This window comes from Blennius ocellaris (genome assembly GCF_963422515.1).
Source record: "Blennius ocellaris genome assembly, chromosome: 11".
Classification (NCBI taxonomy): Eukaryota; Metazoa; Chordata; class Actinopteri; order Blenniiformes; family Blenniidae; genus Blennius; species Blennius ocellaris.
The window spans coordinates 15,930,014-15,948,688 of NC_137660.1; the positions used below are offsets into that span (position 1 = coordinate 15,930,014).

Genomic DNA, 18,675 nt, shown 5'->3' on the forward strand with positions numbered 1-18,675 from the left:
TAAATAATAAATATGTAGTTAGGACAGTGATAAATAGCGATTTGCAGCAAATGCTGTTTATTTCCGCTGCAAAAGTAAACAATGTGCATAACGTTTCACTCCTGTTAACTTTAAGGTGTGTGTGCTCTTGTTCCTCTATGCTTGCCATTCATCGAGGTTATAGCAAAATCAATTTGACAACTTCAGACTTCCAGAAAACTCACAAAATTACTTTTATTAAGGGACATGTAAAAAAATTACATGGTGTATAAAAAAATACAAAACCGCTTTGTCTAACTCGTAAGCTACATAAATGCATAGCAACAATACATGCAAGGCTAGAATAACGCATCCTACTATGATCCTACTATTCTGCATTTTTAAGCTACAAAGGGAGAGATACAGCTCGTTGCAATCTATCAGTCGTTTCAATCTACGTGATACAGATCCAAAGGGATGGTACAGAATAAGTTAGGTTGCACGCAACTCAGCTGGTGGGTAAATAAATACTTAACATCATTACACAAATATTGACAACCAGTAATTCAACGCAAAGGTAGCCAAAAGCCCGCGTGAGAATTACATTCATTTTTTTATTATTATTAATACAACTGTTCTACGTGTCAGCTAAATATATAAAAAAAAGAATTCATATATAACACTTCTAAGCAGGGATGCAGTGATACAAATAAATATGAAATAAATAAATAATGAAGCCTGTATAAGAGTCATATAACTCGCCCCACCCTTATGTACAAAACTCATCCTCTGCTTCAAACTACAACGTCACAGGTATGAAATTTCATTAGTGTTTTTTTTTTCTTAGAATACCATAAACATACATACAAATGACCTCGGACAAGCACACGCGTCCATAGAAAACCTGCATTGATTTGACATTGGGTGAATTTCAATGTGCTTTGGCTTTTATTTGATAAATAAAGTAATATTAGGCTATATATATCACAACACATTTGTGGTATATACGAGGCAATGGCATAGAATTTCAGCTTGTATAAAGTTTTTTTTTCACCACATACTGACCCGGGAATGGAGATAGCTGATATTGATATTGCTGAATGACGATAGACCGATTTTGTGATTATTCTGTCATATTGTCGTGGTATTGTTATGCAAAGACACTTCTATTATTCTCATTTTCTTTCTTGGTTTTTTTTTTTTTTTTACATACAAAAATAAGTTAAAACTTCCGAGAAATGGATCCCAAAAATAAAAGTTAAGATTTACAATTTCTATAAGGCCATGCAATTTTAGAAGACTCATGCATCAGATCGCCAGGTCTTTTGGATGAGTGTTTGCCAGTCATGCAAAAAATGCACTACGTGTTGCTGAGGCCACAATAAATAGAGCTATTGTCCCTTCTTCGTTCCGTAATACCAATCCAGAAAATTAACACGAGCGCTTGTCTGTAACACATAATTAAGGCTGGTGTATTTGCTGTTGAAGCTGTGAATAGGCCTTATTCAAATGGGACCCACATACGTTTTTTTTAAGCACACAGAAACACGAATCCGATCTACAAAACACAAACCGTTTGATAAGAGGGGGTGTTATTGTGAGCCGACAGAAAAGCATTGGGAAGGGGGGGGGGGGGGGGGGTTACTGTACAGGTCTGCGCTCCGTCGGCGTGTCATTCATTCCAAAACGGAGCGTCCACCGCTTCACAAAAGAGATATCTACTCTGCACAAAGACAGTGAAACTCATCTGCCGCATTAGTCATGTGAACATATATTACCTATATAAAAAAAAGCGTTTTGAAATGTCGAATTTCGAGTAGCACCTTCTTTCTGTAAATGAGTGGATCCGTTGTGTTTTGGAATGAAGTCAAGTTATTATGTACCAGCAAACTGGATGCTCCAGCAGTTTTATCTAAACAACCACAGACGACGGTCGACCGTCGCCATGGTGAGAATATTAAATACAAAAAAAGAGAGAGAGAGCGACAAAGTGGAAAACACAACCGTTCATAAGTTACCATTTAAACATAAACAATCGAAGGATTTACAGCTGCTTTGTGACTGAAGGCAATCCGAGGCAACTTCTTTCTGCGAGTGCTCGCTACAGGGAAGAAGAAGAAGAAAGAGAAAAAAACAGCACCCCGAGATTTCTTCACAAATGTGTGCGAGGAGGAGGAGGAGGATGGGGGGTTTCAGCTTTACCACCCTTCCTCCACCGCCACCGCCGCCGCTTCGCTCCTGGTTGGAGGCGTTGCCACGGCAACGCATAGCTGAGCAGGCTCAGCGTTTTCCTCGCGCGCCGGCATCTCCTTCACTTCCACCTCTGTCTGGGATTGCTCCACACCCACCCGGCGGCCCATCTCTACTTCCACCTCTTCCTCCTCGTCTTCCTCGTCCTCCTCCTCCTCTTCATCCTCCTCTCGCTGCTGCTGCTGCTGCTGCTTTTGCTGCTGCTGTCGCTGCTTGTTGCGGCAGCATGGTTTGAACAGATGCGGGTCGATGAGCACTTCCCCGAAGCGCCCCTTGTAAATGATCCCGCAGCACACCTTCTGCCTGAACAGGACAGACAACATGGTTTAAATTCACTCGTTGACTTTGCTGTTAAAAAAAAAAAGATTTGGCCATTTTAAAAGTTTCCAGGGCGACACTGAACAGAGAAGAATGACAACCTATATATGGAAAGACCCCAACGACTTGATTTGTATTTAATCTGTTAAAAAGTGAGTCTGTTTCAAGAAAAGCGAGGTACACCTTAGAAAAGGTACAACGTACCGAACATGCAGTCAAAGTGAAAGAGATGGAGCAAGAACTGAGTCGATTGGAGGAAGCGTCTGACTTACCTTTTCCAGTAGGTCAAATCGAGAAAGGAGAAGACGGGGGAGCGGCTGGATCCCGGGCTGAGTTCAGAGTCCGAGCCCTCGTCGGACAGGTTGCTGTAGCTGGGGGACTGAGCCGGGGAGGCACTGGAGGTGGTGCTGTGGGCATCCGAATCTGAAGCCAGGACAAGAGTCGTCGAGAGTTACCGTGTGGCCTTTTGAATAACAAAACAACTTCGTCTCTGTTGCCATCGGATGACAAATGAAGGCCTCACTGTTTCGCTTGAGTTCTTTCTGCAGCCTGCTGATCTGACTCGGCCTCACTTTCTTCGAGATCGACTTGATCTTCTTGGGTCTGGAGGTTATCTTCAGACTGGGACCTCCTCTGGCGTCGACGACCTGGAACGCGGTCAGAAATGACAGCAGTGGCATCAATATGTGGAATTGTGTTTCCTTAAAAGCCTAAACACTTGGGTGGACCGCCATCCAAACACTCACATGGTTCCAGTTCTTCTTGGTGCCCACTGGGAGCTTCTTCCACCGTTTCACAAGGAGCACGCAAGCGTTGCAGATTTCCCCAGACCGAGTTTCACTCAATCTGCAAAGACAGGAGCAGCGTTGACTGTACTTGGGGAGAGGAGAGGGGGGGGGGCATGCGCTCCACTCTGCAGCCTCCGCAGCCTCCACGTGTGCAGGTGTGTCTCTTACCCGAAGCAGCTCCGGAAGTCTTTCTCGTAGCGCTTGCTGTCTGTGAAACGAGAGCTCGACGACTTGGCACGGCAGATGCAGCAGCCGTCCAAACTCCTGTACATTTTCGGCTTGTGGAAGCCAAACATCTGCGTGCAAGGGGAGCAAAAAAAAAAGGGGGGGGTTCAATTATGTGGCCGTGTGCGTCGTGTGTAGGTTAGAGACTGCAGCGTCTCCCTGCACCCCCCCCCCCCCCCCCCCCCCACTCATGTTGAACTGTGGAAAACACATATTTATAAAGCACGCGGATGGAATAAGTGGGGTGCTTTTTTTTGCCGCAAACAACAGTCACGGGGAGAATTTTTTTTTTTTTTGTAGAAGCATCCCTCGGCTTTGACCCACATGGGGGTGGAAGTAGGTCAACAGTCAGACAGCGTGTCAGACAGATAATGTCACCAGGCTGCGCGCACAGGATTCACGCTTTAGCATTTAGGAAATAACCCCCCGAAATACTGTGCGAGTGGAAAGGGGGATGCATTGCATTATGAATCATACAAAGTAATAACTGCGAGGCGGTGCTGCCACATTACAATACAATATAATATTTTTAAAAAGCGCGTCGAAATGCAACGAGCGTGCCAATTATGCAGAGCACTTGTGATTTATGTTGCTAGGCAAAAGAAAATAATCTCCACACAGCACATGTGGCCCTGAACTGCGGCAAAACTGCGAGCCGCGCCCCCCAGACTGGGTTTTTTTTCTTTTTTCTTGCCATCAGTCCTCGGGGTCTTCTGACAGTGCGGTGCCAGAGAGAGCAGACACAGAGCTGGGTAAACTACAGACCCCTCACTCTGACGGCTGGGACCACTGACCACACAAACACCCGGGCTCCACATCTAACAACAGAAATCCACTCACCGATTATTATTATTAACTACAACCATCCCACGTGGAGCTCTTATTGATGCTGCAACAGCGTTTCATGATTAGGACTCAGGATCACAAAGATATATGTCAAGATACATTCATATAACTCAATATCATACACCCAGTCAGAAGAAAAGTTTAACACAAGAAGTCAGTAGTAATAAGCATTAGGAGCCCTAACCTGAAAAGTTAACAAATACATAGATAACGTTTCACACGCATAAGCACAACTTGGCGGCTCATGTGTTTGTGAAATAGTTTATATAAAATGTCGTTTGTGGGATTAAACCGAGTCGTTTCTCCCGCTCCGGTGCGTCTCATCTGTCGGCTGCAGACGATCTCTGCAGCAGAATACAGTACGTGACGCAACTCAACATGGCAACACACTTCAAAGGCGGAGGCAATGTGGAGGAGCTGGAAAAGGGGGTGTGATGCGATTCTCCGCAAAAAAAAAAATTTTTTTAGTAAAACTGACAAATTACCCTCGAAAGCTTGTGTACTTGTGCTAAAAATGCAACTCGGTGTTAAAAACAAAACAAAAACAAAACCAAGCGGAGACACGGGTGGGAAATAAAATGTGGTTGTTGTCTGTAAAGTGCAAGTCGCTGGTTTCACCGCCCACTCCGCGAGGAAGCATGGCACGCCACACGACCTGCTTCATGCGCACCCATTTTATGACGGCCGCCCTCGGCTCGACGACGGCCCAGACTTCCTCCACATGTGCTCCTCTGAAGTGGCGAAATCGAACCTAAATCCCCCACGTTGAGTTTTGTTTTTTTTAACGCGGCCGCTTGTTGGGCGAAAATCACTGTAATTTGATCTTTTACTCTTTGTTATTCCGGTGGAGCCGCGCGTCACTGCAACGGCGCACGTCCAACTAAACGTGTGCGCGAAGTTCAAAGCCGCTTTTTTTCAAAGAATTCCACTTTATAGAGCCCGGCGGCCTGCTTTTTGGCTCGGTTCGAGCCTCGTGCGGTGTCAGTGCACACTTTGTATGTTTGCGCGAGCTGTTTTTTTTGTTGACAAGCGGCGGCGTCCGCGTGCTAGAGACTAGTCCGGGTGGGCGTGAGACATTCAACTTGGCTTCTTTTGCACGTAGAAATGTGGGAGCGGGGGGTTGGGGGGGACGACAGGCGGCCGCGGTGTGCACACTATTGCAGTGTGAGTGTGCGCCTCGCCCCCCTCCCCTCCTCCTCCCCAAAACACACGATGCGAACAATAAATAATATTTCTGCGACAAAAAAAAGAAATACAAAATCAGTGATTTCCTCCAGCAGCAAAACGCACGTAGACGAGGGACAACAACAACAGCCACCCCCCCTACGCCCCCCCTCGCTGCTCTTCATGTTTGCATGTGAAGACAATCTAAACACACCCCAGCGTCTTTTTTTTTCCTTTTTTTTTTTTACCGCCGGTTCGTTGCACTTTGTCTTATTACTTTAATTGCTGTTCCGGTGCCTCGGACACTGAACCGTCCACCGGCCGGCCGGTCTCGCAGCAGGCCCTCGAATAGAGCGATTGTTCTGAGACAACTCGAAGCTTGTCTTTTGCACGTCATAAAAAAAGCGGAGAAAAGACTTTAAAAAAAAAAAAAAGCCGCAGCAAAACAAACAAACCCGACCGCACTCCTTACCTTGTCGCGAGTTTCGCGTGTCCAACACACGGTAAACGAGGTGGCGGCGTGTCGTTGCGTTGGGGACTATTATGAAAATCAGCCCGCATCGGTAAACCCGCTCTCTTGTTGATGTCTGCGCCTGTGGACGGGACCGGAGAGTTGTGGACGCAAGTGCGCATGCGTCGTATCCACACCTCCATTTCAGAGCGGAGCGGAGGGGCTTTTTTTCTTTTTCTTCAATCAACCCATTTACATAAACGACGTATGACGTAGGCGTGCGTGCGCCGCCGACTGGCCTTATAAGGATGGGAACATTGCGCGGGAATAGGGGGCTCGGCCCCGGTTGCTATGGCACATTGGAGAATGTAAGCAAAGGGGCGGGGCCCGCGGTTTTTACTACAGCACACGCCAGATGGCCCGTCTGGAGGCCCGCGGCTCTCCGGAGGCTGCGCGTCTCGCGCCGAGATGCTTTGTTGGTTCGAATCGCGTGACATCAGGCCAGATTAGTTGGAAATTAAAGGTGGAGGAAACTGTTAGGATCTAATGCTAGAGATCACATCTCACGCACGTTGGTTTCTCCTCATTTGCTTCCGGTGAAATCGAGAGGAGTGTATGAAATAAAAATCCTGTTTTAACGCATAAAGGTCTCCATGTTTGTCCCATGATTTCCAACCAAAAACACTTTGTTTTCGCAGTGCTGCTTTCGAGTTTGTATAATTAGGATGGGCTGAAGGAGCTTTAAGCTTTCAGGGTTGTCTCTTGTGGAATCAGCTCACAGTTTCAATAGTAGGAACAAACACAATCTGTACGTCTGAGAGCAGCCTTGAGACTTTCCTGTTTGATGAAGTTTCTAGTTTGACCTTGTTCAGGTCACCTGGACCATTTTCTTTTTAAGTTGCTATAGGTTTAAACTCTGTCCATCCCATAACTATTGGATGGCTGCGTCGTTATTGTTGCTCTATAAAGAAAGGAAAGGAGTTGAAGCTGAGTTTCACTTATTCTATACCCAGTGATCTGTTCAGGTCCAAATATATGTGTTTAAAGCACTTGCAAGAAAACACACCAATACTTGTCAGTCTGATAGTTTTGAATAGGAAGTGACTGTTTTAACAATTCAAAGTTAAAGTACAATTCTCGGGCTGTGGTTGAGCACAGGCACAACTTCATTTGCTCGGTCAAGACTTTAACTAAGATGGCCAGTACTTGTTTTTTTGTTGTTTGAAAGAACTGTATTCTATTTATTTACTAAGGATATAGTGGGTGGTGCGGTTGCACTGCAATTAATTGAGTGCAAACTGACTTTTATAATACATATTGTTACTTCAGACTGTCTCAAGTAAAATTAAACTATTATTTTTGTAAATGCAGAATTGATTGCAGATCCATTCAAATGGATCATGTTAGGTTTTATAAGTTATGTCACTGGTGAGTATATATATATATATATATATATGTGTGTGTGTGTGTGTGTGTGTGTGTGTGTGTGTGTGTGTGTGTGTGTGTGTGTGTGTGTGTGTGTGTGTGTGTGTGTGTGTGTGTGTGTGTATAGCATATCTTGCCACAAACAGAGCTTATTATTACTATTGAATTACTATTGCAACAACACATCACGAGTAGTTACCCTAACTAACCTGTCTCATGACAGTTTTTCACCACAATAAGAGTATTCAGATTTTAATAAGAGTTTTTAGTCCGTCCTGTTTCCATTGTGAGAATAAATCATTTTGACTTCCATATGTCTTCTGTTATGAGCGTGAGGGGAGAATTCTACCTGTTGATAATAACATCGCTATGCAAGAGCCTGTTGTATTAACAGATTTTGTTTAAAAAAATTTAAACACACAAAACATAGGTCAATATTATCTTTAATCTTTGACAGCACACTTCATAAATAACCGTTCATTATTGCTTTCCCTAATTTGTATTTAAACAATAATAGAGGCTTGGTCATTGTGGGTTACATAGTGCTTGCGGGATAGTGCAAGAGACAGTATTTTTATAATTCAACCATTAAATCAAATGCATCAACATCAACATAATACTTAGCTTTTTTTTTTTTAAAGAACCTGTGCTCTATCCATTGTCTGGATTTTACAAAGACAATAGAACAGCTTAGAAACGACAGCATGACTGTTATTCACATCAGAAAGGGTGCCCATAGTGGAATCTATTGTTTTACACAGACACAAACAAGATGCCTTTATACAGGAAAAAAATATGCCACAAATCCATTGCACCATCATAACAATTTGGAACAGTTCAAATGGGATGGATGGCTGATGGGACAATACTATCAAAGATCTGAGGGGGAAATTATTTACAATGAGAGGAAAGAGGAGAAACAAAGCTTTGTGACGGAATGACAAACACTATTTGAACTGACACAACTAGGACACCAGTTTGGTTCCAGTGTTTTACCAACTGTGTGGTTCCAAGAGCACAACTCTGTCGCATGTGACCCACACTGAAATAAACAAAACAAAACAAACAAAAAAAGAATCAGGCCAGACATTACGCAGTTAAACGAGGGCATAATAATGTAATATTCTTTAACATTATACACTGATAACAGTTTTATAGTATCTCTATTAAGATAGTGAATGCATTAGGTAAAGAAAACTAGTACAAGATAAATAAAGCCTGAGTCTTGATATCTTACGTCACAACATCCAAAGACGGGAAAAACAAACAGATTCTGGCCATGCAAGTGCTTTGTTTAAAATTCGAGTGCAAGCAATACAGCATTAGAGACAGTTATAGTCGTCCCAGGGTCAGTCAGGTACAGTAAATGACGTGAGCAGGGTGGATGTCTACGGTGGATGCGAGTTGATCAATGACTCTGATCCTCGACGAGAAAACAGAATTTCACAGTGTAAACAAGCATCGGACTACTTCCTGAAGCGAATACAGTAGATCAGACATTTACACCAGTGAACAAGGCAATATGTTTGGTGCTTGAGTTTCCCCAGTGACGTCGTCTCCTCCAAGTGGCCGTTCTCACCATAAAGTCTCACATTGCAAGAGTCCGGATTGTAGGAGTGCCTGCTTTTCTTTCATAGATGGGGGGGGGGGAGGTGAGAGTCTGCGCCCGTCAGCGTTAAGCGCTCACCGGGGGGTGCAGAGGAGGATTTGGGGTCAGAGGTCAACTCCTTTAACCAGTGCCGTTTCCAGGGTGATGCTGAACTCGTTTAAGGTGTACAGGATGCGGGACAGCGAGTGTACAGCAGCACGATCCCGCAGCAGGGCACCTTCCTCATATGTCCGAGCTGTGAGAGGACAGTCTGCCAACAGGGGGAGCCACTGGCAGAGAAACCGGTCCCTGTCGAGAGAAACCCATAATGTCAAGGCTGGTGGCAATTATGCCTCATAATGGTACTAATTTAAAAAAAAAAAAAGTGTATTGTTTGATGTGAAGTAACATTCTCCTGGAACAAAATAAAGATGGAATAATAATTTCCAAATTGTTTGTGTTACTTTGCCAGTTTACTTTCTTTGACAAGAAAAAAAGACAATGATAAATAAATAAACTAAATAAATAGACAGACAATGATTTAATGGTGCTGATCAATTTGGACTATTTGATTTTAAGCTTTAACATGCCAAAGTATTACATCAATTGTGTCACTAATGAATGTAAACAACCCATTTTAATTCTATGCAAAAACAAAAAAAACCTGTGGAAATTTTAAGTGTCAACCAGTTGCAAAAATTGTGCTTCAAATAAACCCAGACAAAAGAAGATATTTGTAATTAATCTATTGCAAAAATGGGTATCTCAGTTGCTTTGTTTATGTATATATCAGTGTAACAACAAAGTATGACATCATCCACTGATCATAGATGATTACTCCAGTTTGTGTGAAAGTATGTTTACTCGCGTGAATTATATTTTTGTGAATATCAAGTGTTCAACAAACACACATCAGATTTATTGGATATCTATCTCTATCTAAATCTATTCTCTGTACAAACACTTGATGGAATGGTGACCCGTGCACAACGCATGAATCATGGATTTGATAAAATAATATACAAAATGCAATAAGTTCTTAATCAGAGTCGCTTTTAAACCACAAAATATACATCTCTTTGTTGTTGTTACATTTCTAAATGATTGACTATTTTGTTTTACTTATTAAGGTGTTTGCTTGTCTTATTAAACGTTATGTCTGATCACCTGATTCCCAAGCAGACAAACAGCTGGAACTTCCCCTCTTTCCCGATATTCCTGGGCGAGGCGTTGATGGCGTTGACATAGTGGCACAGTGAGTCGCAGGGTGGACTTCTTGTCAGCGTGGATCCGTGCAGGTCGCCCATCTGATCGGCGGTCTCCATGGAAACCACTGCTTTCTCTATAAGAGCGAGTTATTCATGAGAATAGTTATTACGATTAGAAAACACCTCACGCTTTTTTCGACAACTCTCGAGGTAAAATTCACACTGAACACCACTAGATGGAGACATGAAACAAGCATCACTTGATCACAGGTCAGCGCTTACCTACAAAGTCCCAAACAAACACGTTCCTCTGGAAAAGACGGTTGGATTTGAGCCCGTGGAGGAGAAACTTCTCTAAGGAGAGCACCAGCCCCCCTTCACCGCATAACAACACTGTCAGGTTGCCCCTCTGCAAAGGCACAAATAACAACAGTGTGAGTAACAAACGAAGAGGCTCAGCTTTTAGTACGCAACTGTGCAAACAGACTGCAATTGTTCCAAAAACCCTCCTCTGCTCTGTGAAGCTTGCAGATTGTTTGACCTTCATTTATTAGGAAAAGCGAAGAGAGTAGCTCATTATAGGCCGTGCACTAAATATGTTGATGCTGTAAGCTTTTTGGAGAGAAACTTTTGTTTTGCATAGTGTTTAGAGGCGAGAGGCTGCCCTGATGGATGAGCAACAAATTGGACATTTGCAGGTGAAGCCGCAGTAATGAACAAATAACGCTCACAGGACGACGAATCAGTGCGGACACTCCCGGCTTCAGGCTCCTACCTCTTGTTCAGGTTTGTGGAAATGTTTAACAAGGTTGTTCGCCGCCTCCCTCATGTCCTCGTGCACTTCAACGGACAGCATTCCTGAGAAGGTGAATGGACAACGGTCACAAATGGAAACAGTACGAGTGAGGGTCAAACACGTGGAGAACAGGGGCTGAATAGAAAGGCGATACAGGAGCAGAGCCCGTGCTTAAAATGGGCTTTTTTTTTTTTTCCCAAAACAAGTGGGCCAGCTGTTGTGCTGAAGAATGTGCTCGATGTCATTACGCACTGCTTCGGCCGCCAAGCGATCCCAGCACCATCCGTACGCTCTGGGAAGGAGAGGCCAGCTCCGGAGGCGTCCCTGTCCACCTTCCAGCATCCTCCTCCGCACCAGGTGACACCAGCTGGCCAATGAGGACTCTTTCCAAGCTGCCGTCGCCCACGCCTTTCCCCAGCCACCGGCCGCATGGGAACCTGAGGAGAAGGACACCATGTTTTTTATGAAACATGAAAACAAGACAAGACGTCGATTGAGAGCCTCCTGTTTTGTTGTTGTTGTTGTTGTTGTTGTTTTATCAGCTGGGTTACTGCTGTGAATGTGCACTGAATTTTTTTTATTTCTCTTCACAATAAGAAGTGTCACAATTGTTGGCTCGACATGTTTTAGCCTTTTTAACTGCTTCTGTTTGCACTGAAAGAATAATCAAACTGAGGAAACATTTTTAAAGAATGAATCTGACAATGAAAAGAAGTTTCTGAAATGTAAAAGAAAAGCTTTTCCCAAATGTAGAAACTAGCCCATAAGCACATTCCAGATAGTGTATGCAGTCTGCATTTTGATCAATGAGATTATTTCGTTTTCGAAGCTGAGGCGATAAATATACAATGACGCAGGATGACTTTGGAAAGAGTTAAAATGACAAAGAACAGGATGACTGGAATGTTTCAATTAAAGTAGCCGTTGTTGATTCTTCGTGCACCGAGGATTTTTTATGTTTTCATCACAGTATGACACCGAGACCTGAGCCGAGAGATGAGCGATGAAAGCTTGTGAATTATCGTCAGCATCAAAACCACAATCTCATCGGGCGACGGAGGCTGTGAGATGCTACAAGCAGAAGACTTTGTGGCTTTGTGACAATTCACTGCATCATTGAACGCGGCCTAACGAGGAAACGGCCATTTGTTTGTTTGTTTTTGTGTGTAAAAAGGTCAGAGGTTGAATCTCACTTACTTGTAGGTGTGTCCGGTGATCTCATTGTACACCACCACACAGTCGATCAGACACTTGGCCAGCAGGCCTGAGTTTTCCTGTCCCAGCTGCAGAGTGCTCAGTCGACCCAGGTTCTTGCACTGAAGTACAAAAGCACAGGTCACTCGAGGCGACATTCGCATGCGAGAGTCTCCGTCAGATATCAGGGAGCTTTGCGAGTGCACGGTATTGCAAGGGATCGGGCGCAAACAAACCTGGAAATAGATTTCTTGAGTATTCTTTGGGATTTGTCGAACTCCCGAATCACCCAGCTCCCCGGACACGCACACCCAGGGATTAACTGTTGCCATTGCGATGCTCAGCTTCTTCATGGGAATTATAACAACGCGATACGGAATACCTGGAGAGACACAGGAGGCCAAGTAAGGAAAGTCGGTTTGTATCCAGGTCTTTTTCTTGCATTCGGCAAATCGTCCAAACTCTTCTACAAATATCTTTTCAACAACCGAAGCAAGTTTATCGTCTCTTGTTTGTGGTCTAGAGGGTCCTTGTTTAACGAGGCCAGCTGGGTGGTGCTGGGAGTGGTAAACCTCAACCAAAAACAAGCTTTTATTGCTTCGGCCGTGTCCTTAAAAGCAACAACACCGCCGGCGAATTCTGCCTTTTGTCGTTAAGAGTTTACAGGACTCACTGACGGAGGTGAAGACTCGCGTAAAGCAGAGGTAGTCCACGGTGTTGAGGGAGAGCAGGTGGAACAGAAACTGCTCCCTTTCTTCCTCGCAGAGCAGGAATGCATAAGGTTTGTACAGCTGCCTGTTGGGGGGGACCGCAAAAACTCTGTCAGACACGCTGCTAATACACACAAGTGCCTACTTGTCAACAGCGTATTGATTAATGGGTTCCAGACCTGAGCAGCTCCTGGTTTGTGAGCAGCTCTTTCAGGTGTTGGGAAAGCATTTTCTTCTCCAGGGCCAAGTGGATCCAGGCTCGGGCTTGACCCACGTCAGACAGACCCTCGCTCATGGACTGGATGAACCTGCGAAGGAGGGATTGGCAGGGCTGGAGTACGTTGGATAAGAAATGCTCCACAACCTGCTCATACCCATCCAGCAATCAACCAAACCGCCAAATTAACCAACGGCTAATCCATGCATTCATCAAACCAGCCAACCAATATCCCAATGCACACTCCACACAGAAAGTTTCACCACATAGATGTTGTCTTTTGTTCTATGTTGATAAATGTGATTAAGAAGCACCCAGATGCACCAAATCCTCTGACATCACTGCACTGCCATTCTCATTACCTCATGTCCTGTATCAACGATCCTCTCAGGACCAAAGTGCCCTCATCAAGTGTTCTCTGGTCTGAACAGTTTGATCCTGATGAAGTAAACAATTCCAAGCATGAACAGAGAGCTCAATAATTGACACACAACAACAACAACAACAAAACAGCGAGGTTGTGCTCTAACCTGGAGACTCAGCTGGTGCCTCCGTCTTCCCCCGGGCAGCCTGGTAGTGAAGCAGATGGGACCAAAGAGCAGACTTTCCCTGTCGGGAGTAAACACAACTGTCAATATCTAGCCCTCCCATGCATTTATGTGTCTCGTTTGTCTTTGTGTTTACACACACAGAGACGAGGCCATGAATTCGATCAGACGTCTGACCTGTTTAATCTGCAGACCGTGGCCCCAGGTTCTCTCAAGTAGATCGCACAGGCCGTGGATGAGCGTGTTTTCCTGCAGGCCGGTGATGTTGGCTTCCCCCTGGCCCAGTTCCACACTCTCCTTCCCCATTCTCTCCATCAGCATCCGCTTGGTCTGAAACCGCCACCGGAAAGTTATAAATGACCTGATCCTTTTTTGGGGCGGTGATTTTTTTTTTACAGGGGAATCTGCGAACGAGTGCGAGAGTCGCTCACCTTCAGACGACACTCGCCCAGCAGCCCGTCCGCAAACTCCCGGTGAGTCTGAGTGACGGCCTGAGGCGACGGGTCGAGTAGTTTCGACTGGCGGAGGGTCTTTCTCAGAAATGTGTGTTTCTGTTGAGTGGAAAAAAAACACAAAACAATGAGTCAAATCAACACGGCAATGCCTCAAAGTTATTATACGTGTGTCTGCGTGGCGTGTTTGAGCACACAAAACATACCTGTCTGTGTTCATTGTCCACTCCTGAGTGATCATTGAACGACGATCTCTTGGGTTCAGATCTGCGCGACGCCGTGACTCGACTAGACCACCTGTTCACATGGAACCAAGTCAGGAATTCAATGCTGTATTTTTTTGTTTTTTTTAAACGAGGTTTACAAAAGCAATTTCAGTGCACCACGGTATTGTGCAAAATATATGCAGTTGTGAAGGAAATACAGCAAAGCAGGAACGTTTTCAAAAGTATTGGTGGTAAAAGCTAATTCAAATGAACTAAATCAAGCAAAATAAGAGCGAGAGACTAAATCAAAGCCGTATCAGATGTCAGCACCATTTGCTATTAAAACAGTGCTCATTTTTGTTTCTTTAATTAAATTTTCCAAGAGCATTTGCCCAGAAATCCAATCACTTCCAATGGATCCGACTATTGATTTTCAACTGTCGGCGTAATAGTATTACTTTCAATCGTGTTCCAAGATGAGCCCCACGCCTCACACAGCGTAAACCTACGTTGCACCATTCCAGCCCCCCCAAAACTTCCACGTCCCATGTCGTACATTTTGTCTCACCCCCAATAAATTATTTATAAGGTTTCTCAATTAATACAATATGCTGGGATGGCTCATTGCTGCTCAGCTTCATAAGTAATTCATTTCATTTGAAATATGAAAGGTTTATATTGTGTCTGCATTGCTCTAAATCTTTTACAGCATTTTAATTATTGCTTATTATACAACCAATTCAGTCATTAAAAAAAAAAAAAAAGTGTATCTGGAACAATATATGTCGTCTAACCCTACATTTATTTCTTTATAGCATAATTTCTTGTCAAATTTTAAAAGAAAAAAAAAAATGCTCCAGGGAAAATTCATTCTTGCATGTAGTATAAGATACAAATGTAAATAGATTAGATGCTCAGTCTCAACAAATGTTGACCTCTCTCTCTCTCTCGCTCCATATAACATAATAAACATCACAAAGAATTAAGAAAAATGTATTTCATTCATTGTTGAAATTCTTCTGTGCAAGAAATGTCACAGTAATGGTTTATTTATTTTCTTTTTCAGTCGCGCCGCATTCATAAAAAATGATCATGCATTTGTACGATGAGGAGCTGCTGATTAAGTTGGATTTTGCCCGTGTAAAATTTGCCAAATCTGCTTTTCCAATTCGGTGCAACCCAAATATGTGGTGCCACTCGAAGGGGAAACAGCAGGTTTGTTTACAGTAAAAATTACACAGCCAAGTTTGTTTCAGAGTTGTTAATTACAGTTCATCATAAGGTTCGACTGACTGATTTGTTCGACACAAATATTCTGTTTCGTTAGTGGAGTCAACCGCGGCTGTATTCATGATGAACATGACGGAGAATCACTTTAGAAAAGAGCAGAGAAGCAAGCCTCACTTGTTGGTGTTCTGTGCCTGCGCGAGCACGTCAGCCTGCAGCTTGGGGAAGTAGCCCGGATGGTGACGGCCTTGACCGATCCTCATGTCCAGCAGGTGAGGGTGTATGGCCGTGTGGTCAGCCTTCAGCAGTCGGCGCTCGATGGGATGACCTGTGCAGACAAAAAAACACACGAAAACAAGGGCATAAAGTAATGATGAAACTAATCGTGGAACTAAAATTAGGCATTTCCACGATCCATGTGTGCATGCAATTAAATATATCTTCTCCGATTTGGTGCGTGCTACTAAATTTGGCTATAGAATTCACAATATAAGGCGGCGCAAAAGGCAGTTGATGTTTTTGTTTTGATGTATAGAAAGCATATTGTGCAACGCTGTTGGCACAAGTGCAAAACAGAGGGTTTACAGCACTGTTCTCAGCAATGTCCTCTGCTTACATAACCCTCATCCCCCAGCAATCCTTCTCTTTACCCCTCTCTAATTCTGCGATTCTACCCATCATTTCCCCTCATTGTATATCATTAAATTCTCTGACCATCCCTGAATGTAATCCATGAGTTTTCTTTTGATTTCCATTTTCAGGAATGTTTTCATCACTTGCAGCCCCCGCAGTTTCACACTATATGGCCGTAACTCTGTAAGCAGGGTTAAAGCGAAATCCTCGGTGCTCATTACAGAAGAAGGGGGAGAGGGTGGTAGCGAAAAAGGCTAAGCAACATAATCATCATATAAACCCACACAGATCAAGCAGATGGCGGCAGATTTGGAGATTCCCACCGCAAAGTCCGTCATCCAGTTCAATCACAGTATTCACCTCAATCCAACAACTCATTTCAGCAGTAAAAAAACCCAAAACAACATAAAAGTCCACTGTTGTTATTAGTTTATATTTAACATGTCCTAGGTTTATCTGATTGAGGCTGATCATCTGAGCTGTATGTATCGTGCAGCTGCTTGTAGAAGCAGTACAATTGGGACTGACGATTTAATTTCTCGAGAATTCACTCAACTCAATGGGAATTAACTCAACTCTTATTGCAGAAAAGCCTCATCTACCGCCTCCGCCTGCATTGTGACATCATGCATGCCTTCCCAATCTGCTCACACTCGCCACGGTACCTGACTCAAACAGCGCAGTGCATTTCCTGTACGGGCAGCCGCGGGACTCTTCGTCGCCGGTGTCGTACAGGCGCTCTCGCTCCAAGCGACTGTCAAACAGCTGCTGCAGCGGCTCCCTGTCAGCCCAGCGGGAAATAACTTTCCCGTCCACGAAAGAAGAAAACATGGACGTCTCCAGGAAGCGGGACAAGAAGTGCAGGTGCGTCGCGGGCTGAGACGAGAGGAACGAGCCCTTGGAAGGTAAGAAAACGATGGGTCACTGTCAAGGATGTGCAGGGGATCCTCCCCCCCGGAGTGGTGCCATGCTTTTACACATACTTGCTCAACGTAAAAAGTTGAATTTGTTTCAACTTTCCTATTACCTTGTCGAAGCTGAACGTTCCCTCTCGGTTGCTCAGCCAAGAGTCCAAATCCAGAGCGCTGTGGATGACGAACTCCTCGTACCTGCCGAACATGGCGGCGAAGCGCACGGCGAACACCTCCCTCAGATTGATGTTCAGCTTCGCAGCCTTCAGCTCCTCCTCCTCCTCCTCCCCAAACACATGTCCCAGCGTCTTTCCGTCGTCCGCCACCTTCCCCCCGCCGCACCTCCTCGCCAGAGCCTGCAGCCTTTCCAGCACCGCCAGCTCCTCGCCTCCAAGGTTGCCGTTCCTTCTGTCCTCCATCAGGTCCTCCAGCACCAGGCTGCTGAGGCGCTCGGATGACGAGGAGGAGGAGGGAGTGGTGGTGGTGGTGGTGGTGGTGGTGGTGGGCTTTGTGACCACTCCTCCCTGCGGGGAGACCCCAAAGTGCAACAGCACCTCGCTGAGTTCCTGGATGAGCTCAGTCTGATCAGGAAATCTGGGAAGGTCCTCGGGTGCTTCAACACAGTGGTTATCGATGTCCACAAAGCAGAGGTTGGCCTGTGTCGGAGAGAGCGAGACAAACACACGGGACAAATCACCAAACACAATTCTACCAGATTCCTCCATCAGATAGCAGTAATAGGTTTACACAGTCACAATGTGCCGACTCTTATTTTATCTCATACAGATAAAGTGGATGAGCTTCGGCATCCAGTTAAAGTCAGAGATGAAGATTTACATTTCCTGAGCAGATTCTTGGATTTCACCCTAATAGCTGCTCGCAGGACATAAGCATGTGGGATTATCTGGTGATTACCGTTATCGCTGCAACGGAAGGCCTGCAATATCGGGCCCTGAGCAACAACAAAAAAAAAATTCTTGGGCAAAATGTGGACCTGAAAAGCTGCTGAGCAATGAATTAAGACAATTCAGGGAGGAGACAGGAAGTGATTTTGAAAAAAAGTGCCTCTGTAAGCAACAGTGCAGCAGAGCAGTCAGCAGCTCCCCCACCTTCAGTGACCTCAGGCGGTCAGTTTATCGCCTCGGGGGAGGCTGGGAAATGTACTGTACAGAAGACAGGCGCAGAACATCTTCCAAATGCACGTCTGCACTTCCTAATGTCTTTCATCACCTCTTTGAGCCAAAAAAAGAAAAGAAAAGAAAAGAAAACAGGAGAACAGCCGAAGCAGTGGATACAAAAACACATAAAGAGTCAAGAGCAGATACAAAGCTGTTTCACCACCGATAACTCACACTCCATTTCCTGATTATTCTCTGGATCAGTGGGCATAAAACTACACACGCTGGGTTTTATCTGCATCGGAATATTAACTTCCAAACAAACCTCGACACGAGACAAAAAAATAATAATTCCCGCTTACTCCAAATTACAGAACTCAAGAAATAATTGCCAATGTATAACAATCATCAATTATTCAGGGAAGCCCCATTATTCTGGATC

The 18,675-nt window shown here is 44.5% G+C and overlaps 2 protein-coding genes across 2 annotated transcripts in view; both read right to left on the reverse strand.

Moving 5' to 3' along the window:
- Positions 1 to 247: 247 nt before the first annotated feature.
- Positions 248 to 6,151, reverse strand: sinhcaf (SIN3-HDAC complex associated factor). Its single transcript, XM_080505393.1, has 6 exons — positions 6,022 to 6,151; positions 3,483 to 3,610; positions 3,273 to 3,372; positions 3,050 to 3,173; positions 2,799 to 2,949; positions 248 to 2,511 (listed from the first exon to the last, which is right to left on the reverse strand). The coding sequence occupies exons 2-6, from the start codon at positions 3,608 to 3,610 to the stop codon at positions 2,157 to 2,159; spliced, it is 858 nt and encodes a 285-aa protein (XP_080361519.1). The 5' UTR covers positions 6,022 to 6,151; the 3' UTR covers positions 248 to 2,156.
- Positions 6,152 to 7,887: 1,736 nt separating this feature from the next.
- LOC308136682 (DENN domain-containing protein 5B-like) overlaps positions 7,888 to 18,675 on the reverse strand; it is a gene marked incomplete at its 5' end in the record, with an annotated part of 18,148 nt that continues 7,360 nt past the window's right edge. Inside the window, 17 exons of the mRNA XM_080505129.1 lie at positions 7,888 to 9,322; positions 10,181 to 10,355; positions 10,504 to 10,630; positions 10,997 to 11,079; positions 11,270 to 11,454; positions 12,215 to 12,333; positions 12,448 to 12,593; positions 12,885 to 13,006; positions 13,101 to 13,229; positions 13,501 to 13,576; positions 13,669 to 13,747; positions 13,864 to 14,016; positions 14,118 to 14,237; positions 14,345 to 14,435; positions 15,749 to 15,899; positions 16,870 to 17,101; positions 17,232 to 17,771. Of these exons, the coding sequence (XP_080361255.1) occupies positions 9,139 to 9,322; positions 10,181 to 10,355; positions 10,504 to 10,630; positions 10,997 to 11,079; positions 11,270 to 11,454; positions 12,215 to 12,333; positions 12,448 to 12,593; positions 12,885 to 13,006; positions 13,101 to 13,229; positions 13,501 to 13,576; positions 13,669 to 13,747; positions 13,864 to 14,016; positions 14,118 to 14,237; positions 14,345 to 14,435; positions 15,749 to 15,899; positions 16,870 to 17,101; positions 17,232 to 17,771 (2,712 nt within the window). The 3' untranslated portion in view covers positions 7,888 to 9,138. The remainder of the gene's footprint in view (positions 9,323 to 10,180; positions 10,356 to 10,503; positions 10,631 to 10,996; positions 11,080 to 11,269; positions 11,455 to 12,214; positions 12,334 to 12,447; positions 12,594 to 12,884; positions 13,007 to 13,100; positions 13,230 to 13,500; positions 13,577 to 13,668; positions 13,748 to 13,863; positions 14,017 to 14,117; positions 14,238 to 14,344; positions 14,436 to 15,748; positions 15,900 to 16,869; positions 17,102 to 17,231; positions 17,772 to 18,675) is intronic.